The sequence below is a fragment of the Mustela putorius genome, unplaced genomic scaffold, assembly GCF_011764305.1.
Source record: "Mustela putorius furo isolate JIRA1106 unplaced genomic scaffold, ASM1176430v1.1 tig00003962_pilon_pilon_pilon, whole genome shotgun sequence".
In the NCBI taxonomy this organism is placed as follows: domain Eukaryota; kingdom Metazoa; phylum Chordata; class Mammalia; order Carnivora; family Mustelidae; genus Mustela; species Mustela putorius.
Window position 1 is genome coordinate 415,755 of NW_025422106.1, and position 21,866 is coordinate 437,620.

At 59.1% G+C, this 21,866-nt stretch overlaps 1 protein-coding gene across 9 annotated transcripts in view; it reads right to left on the reverse strand.

Moving 5' to 3' along the window:
* Positions 1-21,866, reverse strand: part of RARA (retinoic acid receptor alpha) — a 44,200-nt gene that overhangs the window by 6,953 nt on the left and 15,381 nt on the right. For 2 of the 9 annotated variants that reach the window (XM_004764596.3, XM_004764595.3), the window contains exons 2-4: positions 15,531-16,074; positions 1,751-1,899; positions 311-452 (exon numbers count right to left, since the gene is read on the reverse strand). In XM_004764596.3, the coding sequence (XP_004764653.1) occupies positions 311-452; positions 1,751-1,899; positions 15,531-15,708 (469 nt within the window). In that variant the 5' untranslated portion in view covers positions 15,709-16,074. Of the gene's footprint in view, positions 1-310; positions 453-1,750; positions 1,900-2,002; positions 2,139-3,216; positions 3,347-7,232; positions 7,849-8,174; positions 8,428-9,539; positions 9,558-15,530; positions 16,075-21,866 lie in introns of those variants that run through there. The other 7 variants (XM_013062532.2, XM_045070171.1, XM_004764597.3 and 4 more) reach the window with 7 other exon arrangements.

The following is a 21,866-nucleotide window of genomic DNA, read 5'->3' on the forward strand; positions in this document are numbered from 1 at the left end:
AGGTATGCCCTGAGTCCCACCCCAAAGCCAAGCAGGGCCTGGAAGCGGACACCACATGCACACATGTGTGCAAGCACACACAGCCAACAGCATGCCAACACACGGATGTATGGTTGGCTACACACATGGACAGACAGGTCCTCGCAGCTACACACAAACCATCCTTAACCATAAGCCTGCATACCACGCAGCGGGCTCCATGGCACCCCCATCCCCACGAGCCCAACCCCACGTCCCTACATCCCCTGCCTCTGAGGAGCGCATCAGGCGCTGCCTTGCACCCGGCAGCCCCCCAGCCCGGGGCACTCACACTCCTTGGACATGCCCACTTCAAAGCACTTCTGCAGTCGGCAATACTGGCAGCGGTTCCGGGTCACCTTGTTGATGATGCAGTTCTTGTCCCGGTGACACGTGTACACCATGTTCTTCTGGATGCTGCGGCGGAAGAAGCCCTGGGTGCAGAGGAAAAGGAGCCGGGTCAGCCACACCCGTGGTTGTGTCCCAGCCACACCACGGGAGCAGGGCTGGCCTGGAGCCTCAGCCTTGGAGGCAGGGGGCCAGGCCCGCTGCTGTCTCAAGCCTTTGGCCTTCACCCACCTGGGCAGGCCTGACAAGGTGAAGAAAACAGTCCACCTACAAGGACAGCCCCCTCCGAAAATGCCAGTGCCGGCCTCAACACGGCAGGCGGACAGCCGTCTTCCCACAACCTATTATTGCCACCATTCTGGCTTCCTCCCTCCGGGGGCAAAGGACCTCAGGGCTGCTAGTGAATCAGGGAGAGGGGCAGATGGGACTCGATGGGAGAGAGGCAGGGCTCTGGAACCCACATCCCCGGGCTCAGAGCACAGGAGGAAGAGGCCACAGAAGGCCATACACAGGCCAGCCAGAGAGGTGGAGAGGCACACGTGATCTGGAGTAAGGCAGCAGGACACACGTTCACCAACCCAGCAGACGGGCACTGTAACAGGCTGATCTGGGCTGGTCAGGGTCTACACACAGGCCGACCAGAGACAAACTGGGAACAACCAGATAGGACAGGTAGACCCAAAGAGTCCAAAGCCTTGTGCTTGGCCTTGGTCTCCACCCCACACCTGGGGAGAGCCACTCCCCGCTGAGGGGCAGCCCGTTGAAGCCGAGCCCCGAAGCTGAGCAGCTTCTGCGCCCCAATCCCCAGGGCAGACACCGACAACAGAGGCTCGGGCATTGGGGAGAAGGGAAGAAGCCAGGCCCACAGCTGCTGGGAAGGTGGCAGCCATGTCCGTTCCCTGGAGTCTAATTCGGGCCCAGGGAAACCCCGTCAGACACTGGGGATCCCACAGCCCGGGCACCTGAAGGAGAGGCCAATCAGGGCGCCTGCTCCTAACCACCTCTGCCAGGCAGCCATGGTGAGGCTCAGGCAGGGCCATCGGGGGCAGGCCTCCTGGGTCCCTAGCCAAGAGCCAGTTGGCAGCCAGCTCACTATGACAACCCGGGTAGCAAGCAGGAGCAGGGCGGGTGCCTGCCCTGCCCGCCAGAGGATGGAGTTGGGGAGAGGGGCTCCAGCAGGAAGGGGACCTCTGGTTTGGGGGTCCCTGGTCATCTAATGCAGGCTTCCTCTCCTCCACGGCTCTGCCACCGTCTGCAGGGAAGGAAGCCAGAGCAGCAGTTTTGGAGACATCCCCCCAGCAAAGGGCGTGCTGCAGGACAAGGCAGTGGGGACATCCCATTTATCTCATCAGGCCTGTCCTTCCCAGTGACCCTGTCAACTCACCTTGCAGCCCTCACAGGCGCTGACCCCATAGTGGTAGCCTGAGGATTTGTCCTGGCAGACAAAGCAAGGCTTGTAGATGCGGGGGAGAGGGGGCGGCGAGGGAGGGCTGGGCACTATCTCTTCAGAACTGCTGCTCTGGGTCTCGATGGCTAGAGAGAGAAGAGGGGAGGGGCGGTTAGAGACCCAGGCCACCATCCCTAACACGGCACCCACCCTGCCTCACAAGCTCCCCAAGGAGCCTCCCAGCCTCACCACTGCTACCAGGACTCTCAGTCTGGGGCAGGGACAGTCTCAGGAAAGCTGGGACTTCTCAGCCAGACTTGGACAATGAGCTGCCAACGAAGCTTCCAGCACCCCATCACTCCTGCCTACTCCCCCAGGACCCCACCTTCAAAACCAGAAAGATCAGAGGATAAACCATCAGATTTGCATGCAGACAGGACTAGGCATGGGGACTGGGGGAGGAGCCGGCCTGGCTTTCCAGCCCCTGCCCCACAGGGTAGCCTGGCCCCATCTCCCCCCGAGTTAGGAAGGAGTTAAGGTCTAATGAGGAGGGAGGGAAGAGGACACAAGCTGGGGGCAGAGGAAACTGGGGTCAACAGGATATTCAAAGCGGCCACTCCCCCACCCCCTCTGCTTCCGCTCCCTGCCCCCCCCCACCAGTAGCCACAGCCCCTCCTCCACCTAAACAAACCCCTGGCTAGGGACCCAAGGCAGGGTGTGCAAATAAGATTCGAAAAGGTTGTAGCAGAGCAGAGTAGATTCCCCTTAGATAAGCAGGGGGACGGACCCCTGGAGACAGGGAGTAGAGTCCCTCTGAGCCCCGGAAGCCCACGGCTCTGGGCACCCCGTCTGGGGGGAAGCAGCATGACAAAGGGGGGTCTGTTTCTATCAATGCTCTGTCTGTCTGCCCTCAATACTATGGCCGGGTTACTACCCTCCTCCCCTCCTGTTATTCAGCTCCAAGAGGGCAGCCAAGAGGGGTGACCCAGCCAACAGGGGCAGCCCCAACTAGCCAAATCCCCCCCACTGCCTGGCCCCCTGCCCATCACCCCAGGCAGAACAGAGCTGGGCTGGGTGGGGGCTGACTGTGCCCAAAGCCAGGGGAACTGGGGTATATCATGCTGGATGAGAACTAGGACTGAGGCAATCCCAGATGCCCAAGGTACCGCCCGGCAGTGTCCAGAGGCCTTTGACAAGTCTACTCGTCCAGAGCCAAGGAGGGGCAAGGATTTCTCCCTGAGCAGGAAGATCCCAGCCTCCCTCATACCCCAGAACCCTACCCACTCTCCCCCCAAAACCCCAGCACACAAGCTTCTGGAATTCAGAGAGTCCCAGAATTCCTGGTCCAAGCACCTGATAAGCCACGAATCTCAGAGCCCCCAAGTGCAGGCACAGAGAAAAGCAGCAGCTAGACGGAGGGGTGGGGGTGGGGGTTGGCTGCATACGACCCCCCTCCCCCTTACCTGCAGACACACCAGGAACTGCCAGGCAATGATGACAGGGAACCAGGCCAATAACCTTGGCAGGGCCTTCCTGGCTCTCAGTGGGCCCGGGCACCAATTCCCTCGTCAGCCTGTGACGCTGTGGCACTGTGCCCCCCACCCCCGTCTCTACTCAGAGACCAGCCTGCAGCAGAAGATAGTGGATACCTAGACCCCCACCAGTCCACAGCCTCTTCACTGACCTCCCCTGGCCCTCTGCTTCTCCCCAACTCTAAACTACCCTGGCCAGGCTCTTCCCCCACCTCACCCTCCCTGAGGCCAGACAAGCAAATCAGACAGGAGAGAGGCCTGAGAACAGCTGCTGGGGGGTGGGGTGGGGTTGGGGGGCCTGGGTGAGGCCAGGAGGCAGAAGGGTGAGCGACAAAGAAGGCCTTTGTTGTGCTAACTTTTTCCAAGACGTAAAAGGAGTAACAATAGACAATCCAGACTGGTGTGGGGGGGTCAAGGACAAGGGGCTGTGGGGGGACCATGGCCTAGAATCCCAGCCAGCGTTCCAATAGGCAGAGGATGAAGGCACTGACCTCCCTCCCCTGCCCTCCCCAACCGCCCTTTCCCCGGGCCCACCCCTCCAATCCCCCACCTCTAAAATGGACAGGAGGAGCTTTGGGGTACAGAGTGGGGCAGATGGAGGGGAGGGCATGGGGAGACCCACAGGATTACTGGGATGAGGGTCAGACAGCTCCAAGGCCAGAGACTGACTAAAGGGGCAAAGACCCATAGAAATTTGGAGCTAAGGCAAAGTCCAGAGGGTGTTCATAGAACTTAATGCATGTGCTTTTTAAAATGGTTTTTGGCAGGATGAGGGGAGATGAGCTGAGGTGGGAGCTAGTCTGGGCTGTGAGGCTTCCTTTCAGCCCATCCCACCGCAGCTGACCACCTCTGAGGCTCTAGGGTGCTCCGCATGCCCCCCCCCCAGCACATCCCCACCTGTCACCCAGGTAACAGCCCTGAGGTTTTTGCCCTGTGCCCTTTGAACCCAGAGCCCTGGCCCAGTTCCCACCTCCCCAGGCGGCCAGCCAGCAGCCTAGGGAAGCCCAGGGCACTCTGGGCCCCCTGTAGCCTCTGCAGTGGTTGGGATTCAGCCTTAACCCTGCACACCCAACCTCTGGGGGAAGGACTGTCAGGGCTTGGCCCCTCCCTGCTCACCTCCCTGCCCGAGAGGCCCCAGCCCACAAATCTATCGTCTTCCTGCAGGAGGAGGAGGCTGCGGGGGACACCACACCTACTCGGCTCCAAGTCCCAGCACCCTGCGGAGGGCTGGAACCAGCCCAGGAAGCTGGGTGTCCCCTCCAGCCAGCGGGGCCAGGTTCCCCTCCCCCGGCCTCTGGCTGGCAGGGGGCAGGAGTCAGGGGGCAGGAGGCACGGGCGCTCCGGATTCCCCATGCCCCAGAGCCATTCGAGGCCTCACACAAGAGGCCAGTTTCCTGGAGGAGATCAGCAGGAAATCAGCCGGGCCCCTGGCCAGCGGCTCCCCTCCCAATCCAGCTGGCGCCCGCTCCTCCTCAGCTCCCCTCACAGGCCCTGGGGAAGGGGTGGGGAGGGGGCGCGGGGGCCCCCCCAACCGCCCTTCCTCCCCCCACACCCCACCCAGGGGCAGGGTGGGGTAGCTCTGGGAGTAGCAGCGGAAGGAGGCCCCTAGCCCAGCGCCCCGATAAGCATCTCTCCCCTCCCCCCACCACGAGCATCCACGTGCTTCACATTCTTGGACGTCTGGGAGCGGGTGGAGGCGTGAGCGGTGAGATTGGTGGGGGACAGATGGGGAGCCACATCCTGTGGACCCCCCCATCCTCCGGTGCCCCCAAAGGGGGGCTCTGGGGAAGGAGGCAAAATTCCCAGGGCCCTGCAGGATTGAAAGGGTCTCCACCCAAAGCACCCCCCACCCCAAGCCTGCTGTCTCTTCCCACCTTTGGCGCAGGTGGTGGGAGGCAGAGGAGGATCTGGGTGAGAGAGCCGGAGGCCTCCTATCCCCACAGGACCTCCACATCCAGCAAGGGGTTCCAAGGCAGGGGTGGTGACCCCCTGTACACTAGACAGGGTCGAGGACCCCTGGGGCCAGCAGCCTCCAGGTCCTTCCTGTGCCTCAGAACAACTCCCACACCCACCACTCCCAGCCCCCAGTCTTGGGGCTGAGCCCCACTGGCATGCCAATGACATACACACACACACCTACACGGCAACTAGGGGAGCAGGGGAGCCCAGACCTCTAGCTCTACCCAACTCCAGACAGAGCGTGGGAAACAGGACTCCACTTCCCCATCACCAGCCTCACCAAACCCAAGGCCTGCTGGACTCCATACTCCTCCTCCTCTACCAGTTTGGGGCCAGGGAGAGCTGAGCTGCCCCCATGCAATGAAGGAAGAGAAAGGGTTGGAGGCCAGGGTCTCTGATTCCAGCTTTCCCCCAGTCCTCTGGCAAAGGCGGCCAACGTGGTGACAGGGGTGACCATGGCAGCTGTGCCCCCAATGATTAGACTGGGGAGAAACACCTTCCTCCAGGTCTGGAGGGTGGGAAGAAGGGTCCTGGTGTCACACCTCTTACCTCTCCCCTTCGGCTAAAGTCAGTCGACACTCACACCCCTCTCTCTTTGCCTCCAACGGTCTGAGTCTGCAGCCTCCCGGCCACTGGGCCCCAGAGGCAAAGGTCAAGGGGCAGGACAATAGGAAAGGCTGGGGATGAGGTGGCTCTGGGAGGGGCAGTGGTGGGGTGTCTCTCCACTCCAGGTCTCCCTCTTCCTAGACCAAAGAGGCTGGGGGTTACCCTTCAACCTTCTCCAATCTGTCAGGCCTCCAGGGACCCATCCCACCCCTTCTCCCTGGCAGGCAGGAGGGAGGCAGCCGGCAGAGAAAGGGAAGAAACCCGACCCAGGTAACAACAGCCCCCAGCGCCGGCTCCCTCCCACTCAGGTACACTACCTCACAGCTGGGTTCAAACACACCCAGGTGTGCACTCCAGGCGCTCACAGCTCCCGGGGGTGCACAGAGCCCCTCCCTTCCAGAGGAGCCCGAACCCAGATGGAGGACAGCAGGAGGGTGAGGAGGCTCCCAGGACTGACTCCAGAGTTCTCCTCAGCGCCGCTCTTAGGGACAACCCAGTGCCTGCCCCTATCCCTAAGCGTAAACAGGGTAACAAAAGGACACAGCTGGAGTGGCAGGGGATGCTCCCCTCACTTCCAGAGCAGCCCAGACCCACAACAAAACAAACTCCTCCCCCAGAGAGCAAACCCGATTAGGATTAGGAGGTCAATCCTTCCCCCCACAGCAGCCACGCTCCTCCTCCCATTCCTGGGACGGAAACCTCAAAGATGCCAGCCAGGTGTCCAGGGCCAGAGCAACCCTCCTATGGACAGGTGCCCCTCCGCAGGATGGAAGGATTGGTTAGGGTGGCAGACGGGTGGCAGATGAAGCTGCCCCTTCCTGCCACACCACACTGCCAACACCAAAGACATCGAGTGGTCCCCTGACACCAACTCTAATGACACAAGGGCAAGGGCTGGGGGCAGCAGCTGTTGCACAGGAGGGAGCTCTCCCCCAGGCTTCCACGGGTGGGATCTGGGAAGGAGGCCCCTCCTCCTCCGAGCAGATAAACCCACAGACCCGGCCTTTACCGCACCCTGCAGGGTGGAAGAAAGGACCACTCTGCGCTGAAGCCACTGGATTCCAGGCAAGAAGATAAAAACTGGGGGCCAGGGGCTTCACTTCCCCTGCCAGAAGTAGCAGGCCAGATGAACAAACGTTTCCTGAAGGGAGAACCCTCCTAAGTTCCTCAGCCCTGATGTAAGGAGAAAGAGCGCCCAAGGCTCCTCGGTAGGGCCCAATTGTCCAGCAAGGGCACCCGAGTTCCAGCAAGAGAGACGGGAAAGTGAAGAGTAGACACAAGCGCCATCCCCCACGCCCCAGGCCCGCATCCCCGGTGGGAGTGGAAGCTCTACTGCCCACCCTCAGCCCCAGCTCCTACAATGGGAGAGAGGAGGCCGGTACCTACAGTGGTTTGAGCCATTCCAAAGCGGAGTCCGGAGCGGGGTGGAGTAGGGACCAGGGGCGGGGAGCCCCTTCTCCGGGAGCAAACAGGCCCGGTTCTGGTTATAAAAATCCACCACAAGGAAGGGATTGGGGGTGGGGGTGAGCCCCCCCACTTCCACACTCTCGTACATCTTCCCCGCGAAGACAAGAGGTCCGGGCGGGGAAGTCATGCGCGCCGCCTCCCTCACTCAGTCGGCGGCGCCATCCGCGGAGAGCAGCTGGGGGCGAGGGGCACGTCCCCCCCCACCCCCCAGCCCCGACAGGCGACCCGAGCTCGGGGGCCGCCCGTCGCCCGAAGTCCCTGTTCAAAGTCGGCCGGCCGCTCCGCCAGTCGCAGGCGAACAGCGGGGAAGTTGTGTGTGGGGAGAGGAGGGGGTCCCTCGGCTCCCCCACCCCGGGAACGTCCGGCCGAGGCCCGGGAACTCAGCGGCTCCACCTCGAGGGGGATCCCGTCTCGAGTCGCATGCTGTCCGAGGCAGAGTCCCGCGGCTCCCCAAGTGCGCCGGCCAGGGGCGGGATCGGCGCGGGGTGGGGGGCCGGGGGGCACGCCGGGCACTTCCTCCTCCCCGCCGGGGCTCCCGGGCTTCTCCGGGGCGAGGATTCCGGGTGGGGGTGGGGACCCCGCGCGGCTCCGCCTCCGCCAGGTCCGGGGCAGCCGGCCGACGCTGGGTCTCCGAGGTGCGCGCCGCTGCCCCCCGCCCTGAGCCTGCGCGCCCCCTCCCCGGCAGCCCCACCCCCTTCCCTCCGCCCCGTCCCGTCCAGGCACCGCCCCTGACTTAACCCTTGTAGTGCGGGACCGACTGCGGCAGGCGAAACGCAGGGGACTGACTGGGAGAGGCGTGCTGGGGCGGGCGGGTGGGGGGAGCCTGGGAAGGGGGAGGAGAGAAGGAGGGGACTCACAGGGGAAAATGCTCCAGAGGAGTACGCAGAGGACGGACGGAGGCAGGGTACGCGGAGAGGTGGGGGCTGCACGCAGAGGCAGGGACGGGAGAGGGGCGGGAGTCTCCCCCATCCCGGTTCCGGCTCCCAGCCTCCCCTGTGGTTTGGTCAGTCCACGGCCCGGCGCTGGTGGAGGAGAGGTGATGGGGCGGGGAGGAGGAGGTGGTCCCGGTGTCCTCCCCCAACAAACCCCCCACCCGGCCCGGGCCTCATTTGCCTAATGCAATGCGGCTGAACTCTCGCTGAACTCGCCTGGCGGCGCCTCACCTCCGGGTGACCCACCCACCGCTGCCCGTGACATCACCCGCTCGCCAGCCCGCCCTCGGGGCTCCCCCGCCGGCCCCCGGCCCCCCCCCCCCGGGCAGGGTGAGCGCCCCCGGAGTCGCGGAGAGTGGCCGCAGGACGCAAAAGACCAGGGTGCGCGGGGCCAAGTGTTTGCGCCACGAACACAGCGTGCTGGGTGTCCCGGGTGTGACATTGTGCAGCTCAGGCGCTGTGAAAGGGTTGAGACACCCGGCTTGTGTCATTGTCTGTGACATCATGTGTGACTCCGGCCGCCCGCCCGTCAGAACCCGACGCGGCAGCGCGGATGCTTTGGCACAAACGCGTGCAGAGGGGGCTCTCCACCCCCAAGATCTGCGTGCTTCCGGCGAGCAAAACCCCGCCCAGGGTGTCTCCCAGCCGCGGAACCAGGATCGGCCCCCCACCGCGCAGTCCAACCTGGGAGAGCTTAAAGGAGGGGGTGGCGCTTTCCAGCTGACCACTTCCTCCCGGAAGCCCTCGGGATGCCTGTTTCAGTAAAAGAAAGGCTTAGGTTGGGAAGGCCCAGGAAAGAGGGGGATATCCCTAGAGGAGAGGGTATCCTGTCACTCCCACTGACACTGCAGCAGAGCTCCCTCTCTCTAAAAGGGGACAGACTTCCCAAGGATATTCCTCTAGAAGCCAGGTTCTTAACCCCTTTTGTCATTTAATCCTTGAGCAACTCCCAAGAGGTAAATGGGCGTTATTCCTATTTACACATAAAGAAACTAAGGTCTCAGCAAAGCTAGGTGGGTTGTCCCAAGTTCACACTACTAATAAAGGGTAACCTGAGTATTTGAACTTTCTGCTGCCAAAGCCCATATTCCCTCCATGCCAGCCTGACTCAGAAGTATTTTCTGAACCTCTCCTATGTGGATACCGTGGTAAGCCTTTCTTGCAGACCTTATGGAGCAACAGCCATTAAACATATAATCGTAAATATATATGTAAATATAATTGCAAGCTGAGGTAACTGGTATTATGAAACAACTATAATATGCTTTGAAGAAGAATTAATGTAAGTACCTAATTTTAGGTTGAAGACTCAGGGAGGACCTCAAGGCAGAGACCTGAAAAAAGAGTAGAAGCTTAGAAGTTAGGCAAAATGTAAGAAGGAATGTGGTCCCAGTAAAGGAAAGAGCCTGTGCAAGGGCCCTGGGGTTAGAGATTGGGCGGGTGGGAAGGGGGTCGTTCAAGGTATTGACATAAGACTAAGGTAGTGGGAACTTAAAATTCAAGAGGAAAACATATGCAAAACCAGGCTGGAGAGGTGGGCTGAGGCCAGACCAGGTGGCCTTGTTGGCCTTAATATGACTTTGGGATTTTATCCTAAATGCAAGGAGAAGCCACAGGAAGCTTCCAGGCACAGGAGAAGCAAGATCTGATTTACAGTGGTATAAGATCTTTCGAGCAGCTGTGTGAAAAACGACTTGTAGAAGGGCAAGAGAGACCAGTTAGTAGCTGCTACAATGGTCCAGGCAGCACAAAAGGGCAGGGGGAGGCAGCAAAGATGACTGGTGTTTGGCTTGTGGCAAAGTTCCCAAGACTGCAAAGTAGAGATGTCTACTGGCCTGGTGGACAGGTGGGCTGTAGGAGTCCCAAGTGAGGTCTCACCTAAGTGTAGTCTGGGCTGCAGACGGAACACTGGGGTCTGGGACACATGTGCAAGACTTGGCAGTGGATGAGTGCCGGGGAAGAGGGCAGACTGCTGCCACGGCCCTTGGTATCTCTCTCCTCCCAAATGACCTAGCTCCCGGGCACCAGTTATGTGTGAGGCTCTGTGTTCACTGCTGCGAGGTACTAAGGGATCTGAGACTGTCCCTATGATCAAAACCCAGATAACTGGGGAAAAGATCTCCCAAATGATTACAGCTCACAGCAGGAGCTAGGTGGGAAGAAGTCACTCTGTGGTAGAGAGATGAGTGTTGGAAGAAAAAAAGAAATAAGGATCCACAGGCATTCAAAGGTGCAAGTGTGTCGTGAGGAAGGGGGAATGGCTGTGAAGGTTTCTGGGAAGAGGCAGCATTCAGGATGTTCCTTAAAGGGTGGATAGGCTTTCTAAAGCTGGAGAAGTGAGAGAAGAGAGGGGGTAGGAAGGCTCTGCTGGCTGAGGAAGAACGCCATCAGCTGGCTGCAGGCCTGAGGCACCATCCTCCTCTGCTGCTCCTTTGTCACATTCCCCACCACTCCCCCAGGGCTGTGTGTTTAGCAGGCCCTTAGCAGGTGTGGGCTGAACTGGCCCCCACTTCTGCCAAGCCCCTTCCTGTCCCCAGCCCTAACTGGAGGGCATGACAAACAGGAAATCAGGACTCCTGGAGCCAGCCAGACACTGGGTCCCAGTACAGGGTGGCTATCCCCCAGGATAGTGCCTGGCTCCACCCACCTGGGCATTGAGGCTCTTGCAGGATAGCTGAAGCTCACCGGGGTTCTCATCAGCCAGCAGGTCAACATGGCCTCAGAGCAACTCAGCCAGGAACGCATTCAGAGTCTTGCTTTAAAGGGGAGGCTACAGACTCAGAGAGAGGATGGGTGACCTGCCCAAGGCCGCACAGGAACAGCTATCCTTTTTTAAGACTTCTGCCCATGGTGCCTTGGTCTGTGGGCTGGGTGAGGTTCCCGGCAACCCAGAAATCAAAACGGGGAGGGGAGGGCCTCTACCGCTGACCTAGCCGAGGCTGATCTAGTCAGCCTACCCGGGGAGACCCAGCTCCACTGGCTGTGCCTGACTCCAGGGAGGAGGAGGAGGAGGAAGGAGGTAGTGTGAGCACCGCCCCCAAGTGATTTGGAGAAGGGAAACGCTTCCTCTTTCCACAGATGCTACCCCCTAAAGGGTAGTCCTGGCCTGCACTCGCACATCTCCATGGGCACACAGGCCATGGCGAGGGGTGGACCCAATGTCTCACGTCCTGGCCAGTCCAAGAGGACAGGCTTCCTTCCCGGAGTCCTGCCAGAGGGAGTCCACGCATCATCAGTGCTACCAGATAAAAGGGGAAGGGCCCCATTTTCACTCAAAACCCCATCCACCAGTCATTTGGCTGACTCTGCATCTCAGACCCCAGGAAAGTCGTCACTGGCAATACCCTGTCTCCCTGAGCTGTCCCTCTTATCATCCAGGGCACAGTGAAGAGGAGAGACGGAGGGCAGAGACTAAGGAAAGGGAGTGGCAGAGGAGCGGAAGGGAGGGGCACACCTCCCTTTCTCCCCCGTCTCCAGGCACACACACTACCAATATGTGGACAGAAAGGGGCTCCCATCTCGGACTCCTCTACTGACTGCTTCCAACTTCCCTGCCCCCACCCCACAAATCGAAACAAAATAAGAACTGTGGCTTTTACACTCTGTTCCTACAGTGTGTGAGTGTGTGTGGGGGGGGGTGCCTCCTGAGCTCTACAAACTCCTGTACGCTGCAGAGGCCGATTTGGGGGTGGGGATGGGTGTGAACAGATTGCATCCGCAATTTCCAGGACAGGATGGAGATCTGGCCCAGGCCTCTTAGCGCTCTTTCCCTCCAGCCTTCAGGATCCAAAACACAGAGGAGGGGGCGTGGCTTGGCTGCCTTACCCGCGCCCCCTACTGGGGGAAGGCAGGAGGTCCTTGGGCAGGAGTGGACCTCAGCCATGGGGGAGGAGGCTTCAATTTTGGCACTGGCCACCAACCCCCCACCAAGGAGTACCCCCCACAATACCCTCCTGCAGCTGCCTATCTGGATGATGGAAAACAGATTCGGCTTTACCACTCACTTAAGGCAGTCTCTTCACCTCCAGCCACGCTGTTTCCTCATGTGAATGGGAATAAGGACCCTCTCCCAGCATCACAGGGATTAAGGCTTGTGAAACTGAGATAAAGCTGGGGCACACAGTAGGTGCTGCACAATGTTAGCATCCCATTCTCTCCCACTCCTACCTAGAAGGGGCCCGAGTCCCTTTTCACTGTACATCATGACACAGGAAGGATTCAGCAAGCAAGAGGCAGAGCGAAGGGCCTGACATCAGTGATCTTGCCAATCTCGGCCTTTGAGGGAGGTTCTGGTAATATCCCTGTTGTACAGACCAGGAATCACGCTCAAGAGAGGTCATCCTATGTAGGAAGTGGCAAAGCCCGAACTCCAGCTACCCTGCCTACTCCCCAGCCCACGTGCAATCCGGGAGTAAGCAACCAAAACCACAGGTCAGTTTCCCCTCCAGGCTAGAATGGTGATAAGAGAGACCCTCACCTCCCCAAACACACAGCACAATCCATAGACCTCCTGCTTTAGAGCCTCTACACCCTGAGTCACCGCCCCCTCCAGCACACAAACAGACACCCCCTCTCCAGCTCTGGATCTGATTCTCCCAAAACACACTCAACCCTTTGACCTTCTCACCCCATACATACAAACCATTAACCCCCTTTCCCAACACACACTCAGCCTTGACCCCCTTGGCCCCCCCACATACCCCTAAAACACACACAACCCTGACCCTCCCCACAATGCACACAGAATCCCAACCCTCCACAGCAAATACTAGTCCTCAGAGATCAAGCCCCAGGGGCTCTGGGGAGGTGGGGAGGGAATCCTATACCATCTCTCAGGCCTCCCACTCTGGCTCCCAGACTGGAGTAGGACAAATACCCACCCCTCCCCACAGTGACCTGGACCTGTCATTCCACAGACCACCACATCTCTGAAAGGGATACCCAGGATACCCAAGGTCCAGCCTCCTCCACACATGGGAAGAGGGATGGGAAATGGGCGATTATCCAAACACCTCTGTTGGTGGGAAGTGGGAGGAAAGGGCCTCATCTGGAAGGTTTCCTACAAAAAGGGTGACCATTGCTCTGTGCATGTATGGGAGCCACCTAGGCCTCCCAGGAACTGCCTGACCCCTGGCACCAGCCCCTAGGCAGGGAGAGCAGGGTAATGAGGCTGCCTCTATCTCCCAACGCGTGAATTTTGATCTGTCATGCTTCGCTGCCCAGGACTGAGGAGCTTGGGTCACCAGGCCACCCAGTCCCACACAAAAAGGAGGAGATGCCTGGCTCCCTGAGGCCCATGGCCTCCTCTGGTCACAGAGAAGGAGCAGCTCAAGGAGAAGCTCAGAAGCTGAGGTTCTGGATAGGAAGAGAAGTTGTTTACTAGGAAGAGGGGAGGGGTAGGGAAACCCACACACTCACAGGGGGAGGGGGCAGGAAAGGGGCATTGCCTAACCTGGGTGGGGAAAGCCAGAGAAGGCTCCGCTTGCCCGAAATGGGAGTACCCCACCCTAGGGAGAAAAGGTTACCAGGGTGGGAAGTGGAGGACCCGGAAACCCTCCCCACCTCTAAGAAAGAGGAAGAAGCTTGCAACATTTAGAGGAGGGCATGGCATCTGCTCATCTGACACAGGGTGGGCAAGAGCCCAGGCCACACCCTGCGTCCCTCCAACTCTGAGCAGTGCCCGGGGCTCTGTTCCCATCACCTGGGGAAGGACAACTTATCCACAGGTACCAAGTTATAAGGCCCCGACTTCTCCCACCCTGGCAGGAAGCAGACGTTTCAGTTACCCCCACCAAGAATACAAATTCCAGTCCCTGTAGACACATGGACCCACAGACATGCCCACCCATTCCCCAGCAGCTCTGAACCCAGAGACTGGCCTTCCCTGTCCCCTAGCACAAGACTGGAAGACCAGACCAGAATCAGAGGTCCCCGACTTCCAGGTCACTGTGCCATGCGCCCCTGCTGTGTGAGGGTGGAAGAGAGGCAGCACGGAAGATGGTGCGTGTATGGCATGACAGTGGGAACAGCGGCACCTGCCTGCCCCAGGTCCCAGGTCATAAAGGGAGAGGCACAGACACGGAGCCCCTGTTCCGGCAGCCGGTGGGGCCTGGGAGGGAGGGGCTGTGGCACAGCCAGAGGAGGAGGTCCAGGAAGCGGTGGTGGCAGTGGGCAGACGGCCAGTGCGGGCAGCGAGGCGCCCGGCCAGGGCCTGCCCCAGGGACAGAGAGACTCCCTGGCTCCGGGGAGAGAGTGCTGCCCCCACACTGAGAAGGGGACACTGATCCAGCCCAGCCGGGCGCCCAGGGCAGTGGTGCCAGGCAGCCTACCAGCGGCCGTGGGAGGGGCAGTGGGTGCCCGGGGCAGGGTGTTCAGTCCCTGCCCGCCAGGAGAGGTGGGACACGTCTCCCAGGTCAGCAGCTGACTGGCCAGCGGCTGTCCATGGCCCATTCTGCAGCTTCCAACCCCTCCTGCTCCAGGCCAGGCCCGGGCTCCCTCCCCCACCCCCCCAGCCCTGGCCTGGTGCCCAGCCGGGCCCTGGGGGCCAGAGTTACTGTAAGCGGCCTGGCAGGCCCAAGGCCTGGACTCTGCCAGCTGGCCAGAGCTGCTGCCGCCTCCCACTACCTGGCTCGGCCAGCCGAGGAAGGGTACTGAGACCCCCGTCCTGCCAGCAGGCGACCCCCATGGCAGAGGGTGGAGTCACAGAGGAAACACAGGCCCTGCCAAGAGCCTGCAGGCCAGCACGCCGCTGCCTGCCGGAGTCCAGGCCCAGCGCCCCTTCCTGGGACACAGTGAGGTCGCCAGGCAGCTGTGGGCGGAGCTGGCAGGGGGAGGGAGTGGGGGGTCCTGCCGCCCTGGCCCACTGCTCCTTCAAGCCCTTTCCCTCAGAGGCACTGGCTGGGGTGGGGCGGAGGTGGGGTGCCACTCTCACTAGAGTTGCCATTTCCACCAAATGTCAAGAGGTTTGTTTACCCGCCTCCGGCCTCTGTGTCCAGTCCTTGGAGCTATTTATAAGGCCCTCAACAGCACGGCTCAGGAGAGGGCGCCAGGAGCCCCAAGCAACAGCATTACTGCTGCCCTCCTCTCTACTGCCCCCAACACCAGACAGGACCACTGCCATCAGCCTACAAGCCTTTCATGCTTGAGCCCCCTGTCCCCCCCCACATACACACTAATGATGGTCCTCCTCATCCGGAGAAGGTGTCACTGGCAGAGGCCCAGCCCCGAAACCTGCTGCCCTCCACAATGCCCCCCCACCGAGCCTCCCACCACCCCACTTACTGGCTGGGGACGGTGTGCTATAGCCGCTAACTGGGAGCTGGTGCTGGAGAGTGGTCAGAGCGCCTGGCGGGGAGAGGCCGCCCAGCATAGGCGGGAAGAAGAAGGCGTAGGGGGGCACCGGGTAGCCATTGAGGTGCCCTCCCCCAGGTGTTGGGCAGGAACTGCTGTTGCTGGCCATGCCAAGCAGCCACAGTCAGAAGGGCAGGCAGACAGTCTGGCAGGAGGCTCTGGCGGGCTTCAGGCTGCCCCTCCTCGGGGCATGGGGCCTGGGCCCAGAGGGGTTTGGGTGGTTGGCCCACCCCCCCCCTTCTGTCCTGGAGCTGCTGTCCAAGGCCAGCAGGCTAATCTCAGCCTCCTGGATCCCCCACTCAAGCTGGGGGCCGGGTGGGTTGGGGGATGTCCCAAGAGCTGGTCCTTTGGTCAAGCAGTTCTGTGAGCTGGCACTTTTCTGGGAAGGTCCAGAGCTGGTCTTCAGGACACTGAAGAGGATGCCTCTCCTGGATGGGCCCTGGCTAGGCAGCTGGGGGGGCCATGTCCTGTGGCACTGCAGAAAAAGAAAAGACAGGTGAGTGGGCACCGAGGAGTGGGTACTTGGGCATTCCCCGTGGAGCTCCCCAACCTGGGCGGCCGGAGATTTTCCCGTGGCACCCGGCTGAGCAGACAGCTGGCACTATGCCTGGCTGGCAGAGACAGCCTGGGAGCAGGGCCCAGACACTGCTGGGGGTGGTAGGACAGCACAGCCAGGCTGGGGAGACGAGGATAGGGCCCAGAGCCACAAAGGGCCTCTCACCCACAGTCCTGAGGGGAAAGGTCAGGGTCTGCCACCCCAGAGGATCCCTGTAGCAGAGGCAGGCAGCTGCCCCCCTCCCCCCAGCATGGGTTACCTGAGGTCAAGATGCAAAGAACCGTGTGCTTGGGGTGGTGGGGTGGGGAGGAAAAGCCGCTTCCCTAAAGCATTGGCACTTCTCAGAAAAATGACTCCTAGGCCAGGGGGCCCCTGTAATACCACTTCCCCCCAAAATCCAAGCCCTAGCACCCCAGACGGGTTTGTCCCACAGGCCCAGGGAGGAGGCCCGCTGCCATACACACAAATAGGGAAATGGGAACCCAGGACTCCTGGGTGTCACCTCTGATGCTTACCAGCAGGGTGGGCCACCCGTGAGCAGGCCATCAGGAGGGCAGTGACTGCCCAGAGAGGATGCCCCCTACCCCTAGCAAATGAAGGGGTCGGGGGGACTGATCAAAGCTTACCCACACAAGGGGACCTGGGAGGGTTCAGTTGGTTAAGCCTCTACCTTGGGCTCAGGTCATGATCTCAGGCTCCTGGGATCGAGCCCCACATCAGACTCTATGCTCATTGGGGAGCCTGCTCCTTCCTCTGCACCACCCTCCCCCCAGCTTGTGCTCTCTCTCTCTCTCAAATAAATAAATTAATAAATATCTTTTTTAAAAAAGTTTAAAAAAACAGTTCACCCACACATGGTCTGCAGAAACCACAATCCTGGATGGGGTGGGAAGTGGGTACAAGATGAAGGACCAGATGGCCCCCCCAACAGTGTGGACACAGATCCGTACCTGTCTGAACAGCTGGGACCAGAGGACATGCACTGATAGCACTGTGGGGCAGAGACAGAGATGAACCCGGAGTTCCCAGGACCCAGTGAGACAGGGAGGCAGCAGCAAGAGCAGAGAGAAAGGGGAAAAGAGAAGCATCCACAAGAGGGTGCTTCAAATCAAACCCTCTTGGGGCACAGGATATCCATACACAAATACCTGTGCGTGAATGTATTTCTATATGAATGTAGGTACACATACATATGGCATATACACGGCATTATATATATGTGAAAACCCTAGATGAAAGACCAAAGCAAAGAGACAGACAGAAAGAAGCACAGCCATTAAAAACCACAGTGAGGGGCTTCTTGGGTGGCTCAGTGGGTTAAGCTTCTGCCTTCGGCTGAGGTCATGGTCTCAGGGTCCTGGGATCAATCAAGCCCCGCATCAAGCTCTCTGCTCAGCCGGGAGCCTGCTTCCCCCTCTCTCTCTGCCTGCTGCTCTGCCTACTTGTGGTCTCTCTCTGTCAAATTAGTAAATAAAATCGTTTAAAAATAAATCAATAAATAAAACCACAGTGAGATACCACTTCATATCCACTAAGGTGGCTATAATCAAAAAGACTAATAACGAGGGAGGAATTGGAACCCTCCTCCAAGGCTGGAGGGAATATGAAATAGGACAACTGCTTTGGGCAACAGTGTGACAGTTCCTCCAAAAGTTAAACAGTTACCCTAGGATCCAGCCTGTTCCCTTCCCAGGTATCTACCCAAGAAGAGATATAAAAACAAGTTCACACAGAAACTTGTACATGGATGTTCATACCAGTATTACTCATAAAATGGCCAACAAGTAGACCCAACCCAAATATCTATTAACTAATGGGTAAAGGGAATGTTGTGCAGCCATATGGAAGCTTATTCTGTCACAGAAAGGAATGTGGTACTGAGATACACTACTACAACATGGGTACACCTTAAAAACCTTACGCTAGTTCTAGAAGGCCACATACTGATGATTCCATTTATATGAAATGTCCAAGGTAAGCACATCTGTAAAGACAGAGAGTAGACTGCGGTTGCCAGGGGCTAGGACATAGGTCTACAGGAAACGGGAGGTGACTGCTGAGAGCTAGGGGGGCTCTTTTGGGAGTGCTGACCATTTTCTAAAATGGACTGTGGTGACAGTCGCACAAGCAGTGCATATACAAAAACCACTGAATTGTACACTTTAGTGGCTGGATTTTATGGTATGTGAATTACATTTCAATAAAGCTCTTAAAAAGAAGGAAGCAGGGACGTCTGGCTGGCTCTGTCAGCAGAGCATGCCAACTCTTGATGTCTGGGTCTTGAGTTTGAGCCCCGTGTTGGCAGTAGAGTTTACTTAAAAATAAAAAATAAATATTAAAAAAAGAAGAAAGGAAGGGAAAAGGAAAGAGAAAAAAAGGAAAAACGGGGTCCCGAAGAACCAAACTAAGGACTGCCTCTGTGTCCAACCCGTAACTTTCCTCCTCCCTCTCCACTCCCCTCCCCCTGCCCAAGCTCAGGCCATGCCAGGTCCGAAGCCCCAGGCTTCAGGCTCTGACCTGGAGTCCAGGGGACAAGCACACAGCCAGAGTTTGGCCAAGCACCATGCCTAGGATGGAGGAGTTCCTGCCAAGGCCACTGTGGACAAGGCCAGGACTTCTGGGCCCAGCTGGGCCATGCTGAGGGAGGGGGAGGTAGGGACAGGTACTTGCTAGGGAAGGGGGCAGCTCCCCCAGAAGTGAACCATAATGTCTCTCTCCTTACTCCTGAATGAGGTGCCCCTTTCCCTCCCCAGGCCCCTGCTGATTCCCTCCCAGGCTGAGAAGGCTGACGTCAGAGGAACAGGGGCCCCACCCATCGGGCCAGCTGCCACCCCAGCCCCCCCCACCCCGGTGGGGCCCTACACAACGGGAACTCTCGAGCTGAGGGATCCAGGCTGAAGGGAAGGAGGGGTTGGCTGAGCCTCATCAGCGTTGACAGTCGGACACACACACACACACACACACTTGCAGAAACACACACACGTAGGTCTATGGAAACGTGTCCGGGTGGGCAAGAGCCTGCTTGCGTGCCCCAGCCTGTGTGTGTGCGGGCACGCACGCGAGGAGAGAAAACCTGGAGATACCATCTCTCCACACCTGGCTTTAGCACACAATGAACATGGTTCAGGGGTTGTGTGCACCGGCCCCAGGACACACCTCCCCACAGACACACGACCCAGGCCCCACAGCTTCCCAAGCTGCACATTCCCTGGCCCTCCCACAGCCAGGCCTGGCCTCTGCATCTGCCTCCCTGAGGGCCCAGCCCCAAACACACACACTGAGGGGCACCCCCTGACAAACACTCGGGCGGGTTCACGTCATACAGGGGCCTGCCTCCCTGAGGTAAGGTCCAGGAGGCTGACGTCCAGAATGCCATTCACTCCAGACCCCAGGCCTCCTGACCCAGCTTTTGGGGGCAAAGGGTAGATTCTGTCAGTCCTGTCTGGACCCCTGGCATTCCAGCCTGACCCCCAGAGGAGAGAGAACTAGAGAGAACTAACGCCTCAACTCTGCCTGTGAGGAGTCAGACATTGGACCGAGCCTCAAACCCCCCGCCTCCAAACCCACACCCCAAGGAGATACTGAAATGCCTCCCCAACCCCATCAGAGCCTCGCTATCCTTAATCCAGCTCAGCCTGCAAACTCTGGTACAGAGTAACTCAGCTCCCCGGGTAGGGCCTTGAGCCATAGGAGGAGGTAAAGTTCAGAGAAATGGCCAAAAGCCAGGCTGGCCAGGGAACAGGGATGGGCGAGGTCAGGCACGATGGGGCAGGGGCAAAGAGCACAGGCCCTGATTCATCTCTCTGGAGCCATGACCCTTGGGGAGGTACGTGGGCCCCAGCACCCTGCACCCAGGGGGAGAGAAGACACTGTCAGAGAATCAAAACCAGCACCAAAGAAAAGGAAAACAAACTACCCACATCCAACCTCCACCCTATACCCGCCAGCTTCATGGCCCATGGGTACCCTCCTGCAAGAGGAGAAAACCACAGGCCCACACCTCCAATATGCTGTCTCGCCTGGGCACAGCAGAAGGGGGTGGGAGCTGGAGGGCCCACCACCAGCCACACACCCAGTCCACTGCAGCCTCCCTCACTCCCAAAAGGGGCCAGGATACCTTCTCCACTGTCAGGCATCCCCAGCTGCCCAGTCCTTATGTCCCTAGACTCACATCCCCAGAGAACAAGGCAAGAGCTGACCGAGCCATGAAGATGGTAGAGCAAGAGGTCTGAAGGGTCAAATCTCACCTCTGCCACTCTGGGTGACCATAAGCATGTCACTTAACCTCTTAAAGTATCTGTTTACTTGCTTGTGAGCTTCACCCCTCCACAACCGGGGGTGTGATTTCAGACAGACAAGTCTGGAAAGCACATAGCACAGCACTGGGCATACAGGAGGTACTAGGGAACCGAGCCTGTCCCCACACCTCTCACCAGCCCCGGTGCTTCCCTGGACCATGTGTCCGCTCTCCCTTCCCTCTCCCCAGCCGCGGCTGGTGTCTGTGGACAGGCCCCGGACAGAGAGTTACCCATTTTGCAGGGTCTGCTTCCCCCCAGACTGAGGACAGGGATGTGGGTGGAGGCCCAACCGCAACACTTTCCCAAATTCCCTTCTTTCATTTCACAAACCAAAAAAGGGAAACCTTTGGATTTGGGGAGGAGAGGAGGGGCAGAGAAATAGACTTATTTTCTTTCCTATCCCCAGGAAGAGGAGCCAGGGGTCCCCAAGTCCCACTGGCCCAGCCTCCCTTCTTCATTTATTCCCTCCTCTCCACTCCCCAGGCTCCCCTGCAACACTGGCTCCCAAGGAACAGAAGGCAGGCAGTCCCAGAGATGCTGACAGACGGGGATCAGGACCGGGGAACTTAAAAGAAGGGGAGACAGGGGCTTTCCTAAACATTCTAGACAGTCAGTGAATCATAGGCAAATGACACCCAAAGTTCAGCTCAACTTGGGTGGGGGCAAAGGGATACACAGAACATGAGCCCTGGTAAAAACAAAGACCTGCCCCTTAGGACCCCCTACCCTACCAGGAGCTGGCAGGGCAGGGTAGGATGGGGGCAGATTTCAAACCAGAAGAGTGGGCTGGAACTATTTATAAACTTTCCAGGAAAACACACACACACTCACACACACACACACACACACAGCCACAGTTCTCCCCTCCTCCAAGTTCTTCAGATCTTCAGCAAGGTTTGGGGAACAGTGATGACCCCTATTCCTTCTTTCCCTTTTCCAAAGGTTCCTCTGTCCGAGGCATTCACCCCTTTCTTCCCCCACAAGCCCACAGTCTGGCCACTCTGGTCCTCTGTTTACCTTTTGCTCACCAGGGTCCCAGCTGCAGAGAGCCAGCAAGGCCAGCCCCACTTGGAAAGAGATCAGCACCCCAGGGGGGCCTGAGTAGGATCACCTGGATGATACTAGAACAGGTACAGAGCACCTCTTCCCTACCAGACCTGTGGGACCCCAGGCCTCCCTCACTGGAGCTAGCACTTGTTTGAAAACCTGCCCCAAACCTGTGCAGGCCCAGAGCCCATCCTCAGAGGGGGTTCAGGGAAGGCTGAAGTCTAGCATCTTCCTCTGGAGGCTGTCACTGGCCAATTGCCTCGAGATGCAGCACTCAGCCCCAGGAGAATGCATCTGATGTCTCCTCAGTGGGCCTGGCCCAGGGTTCTGCCCCAGCTACCCAGGGTCACCAGACCTGCACATGCC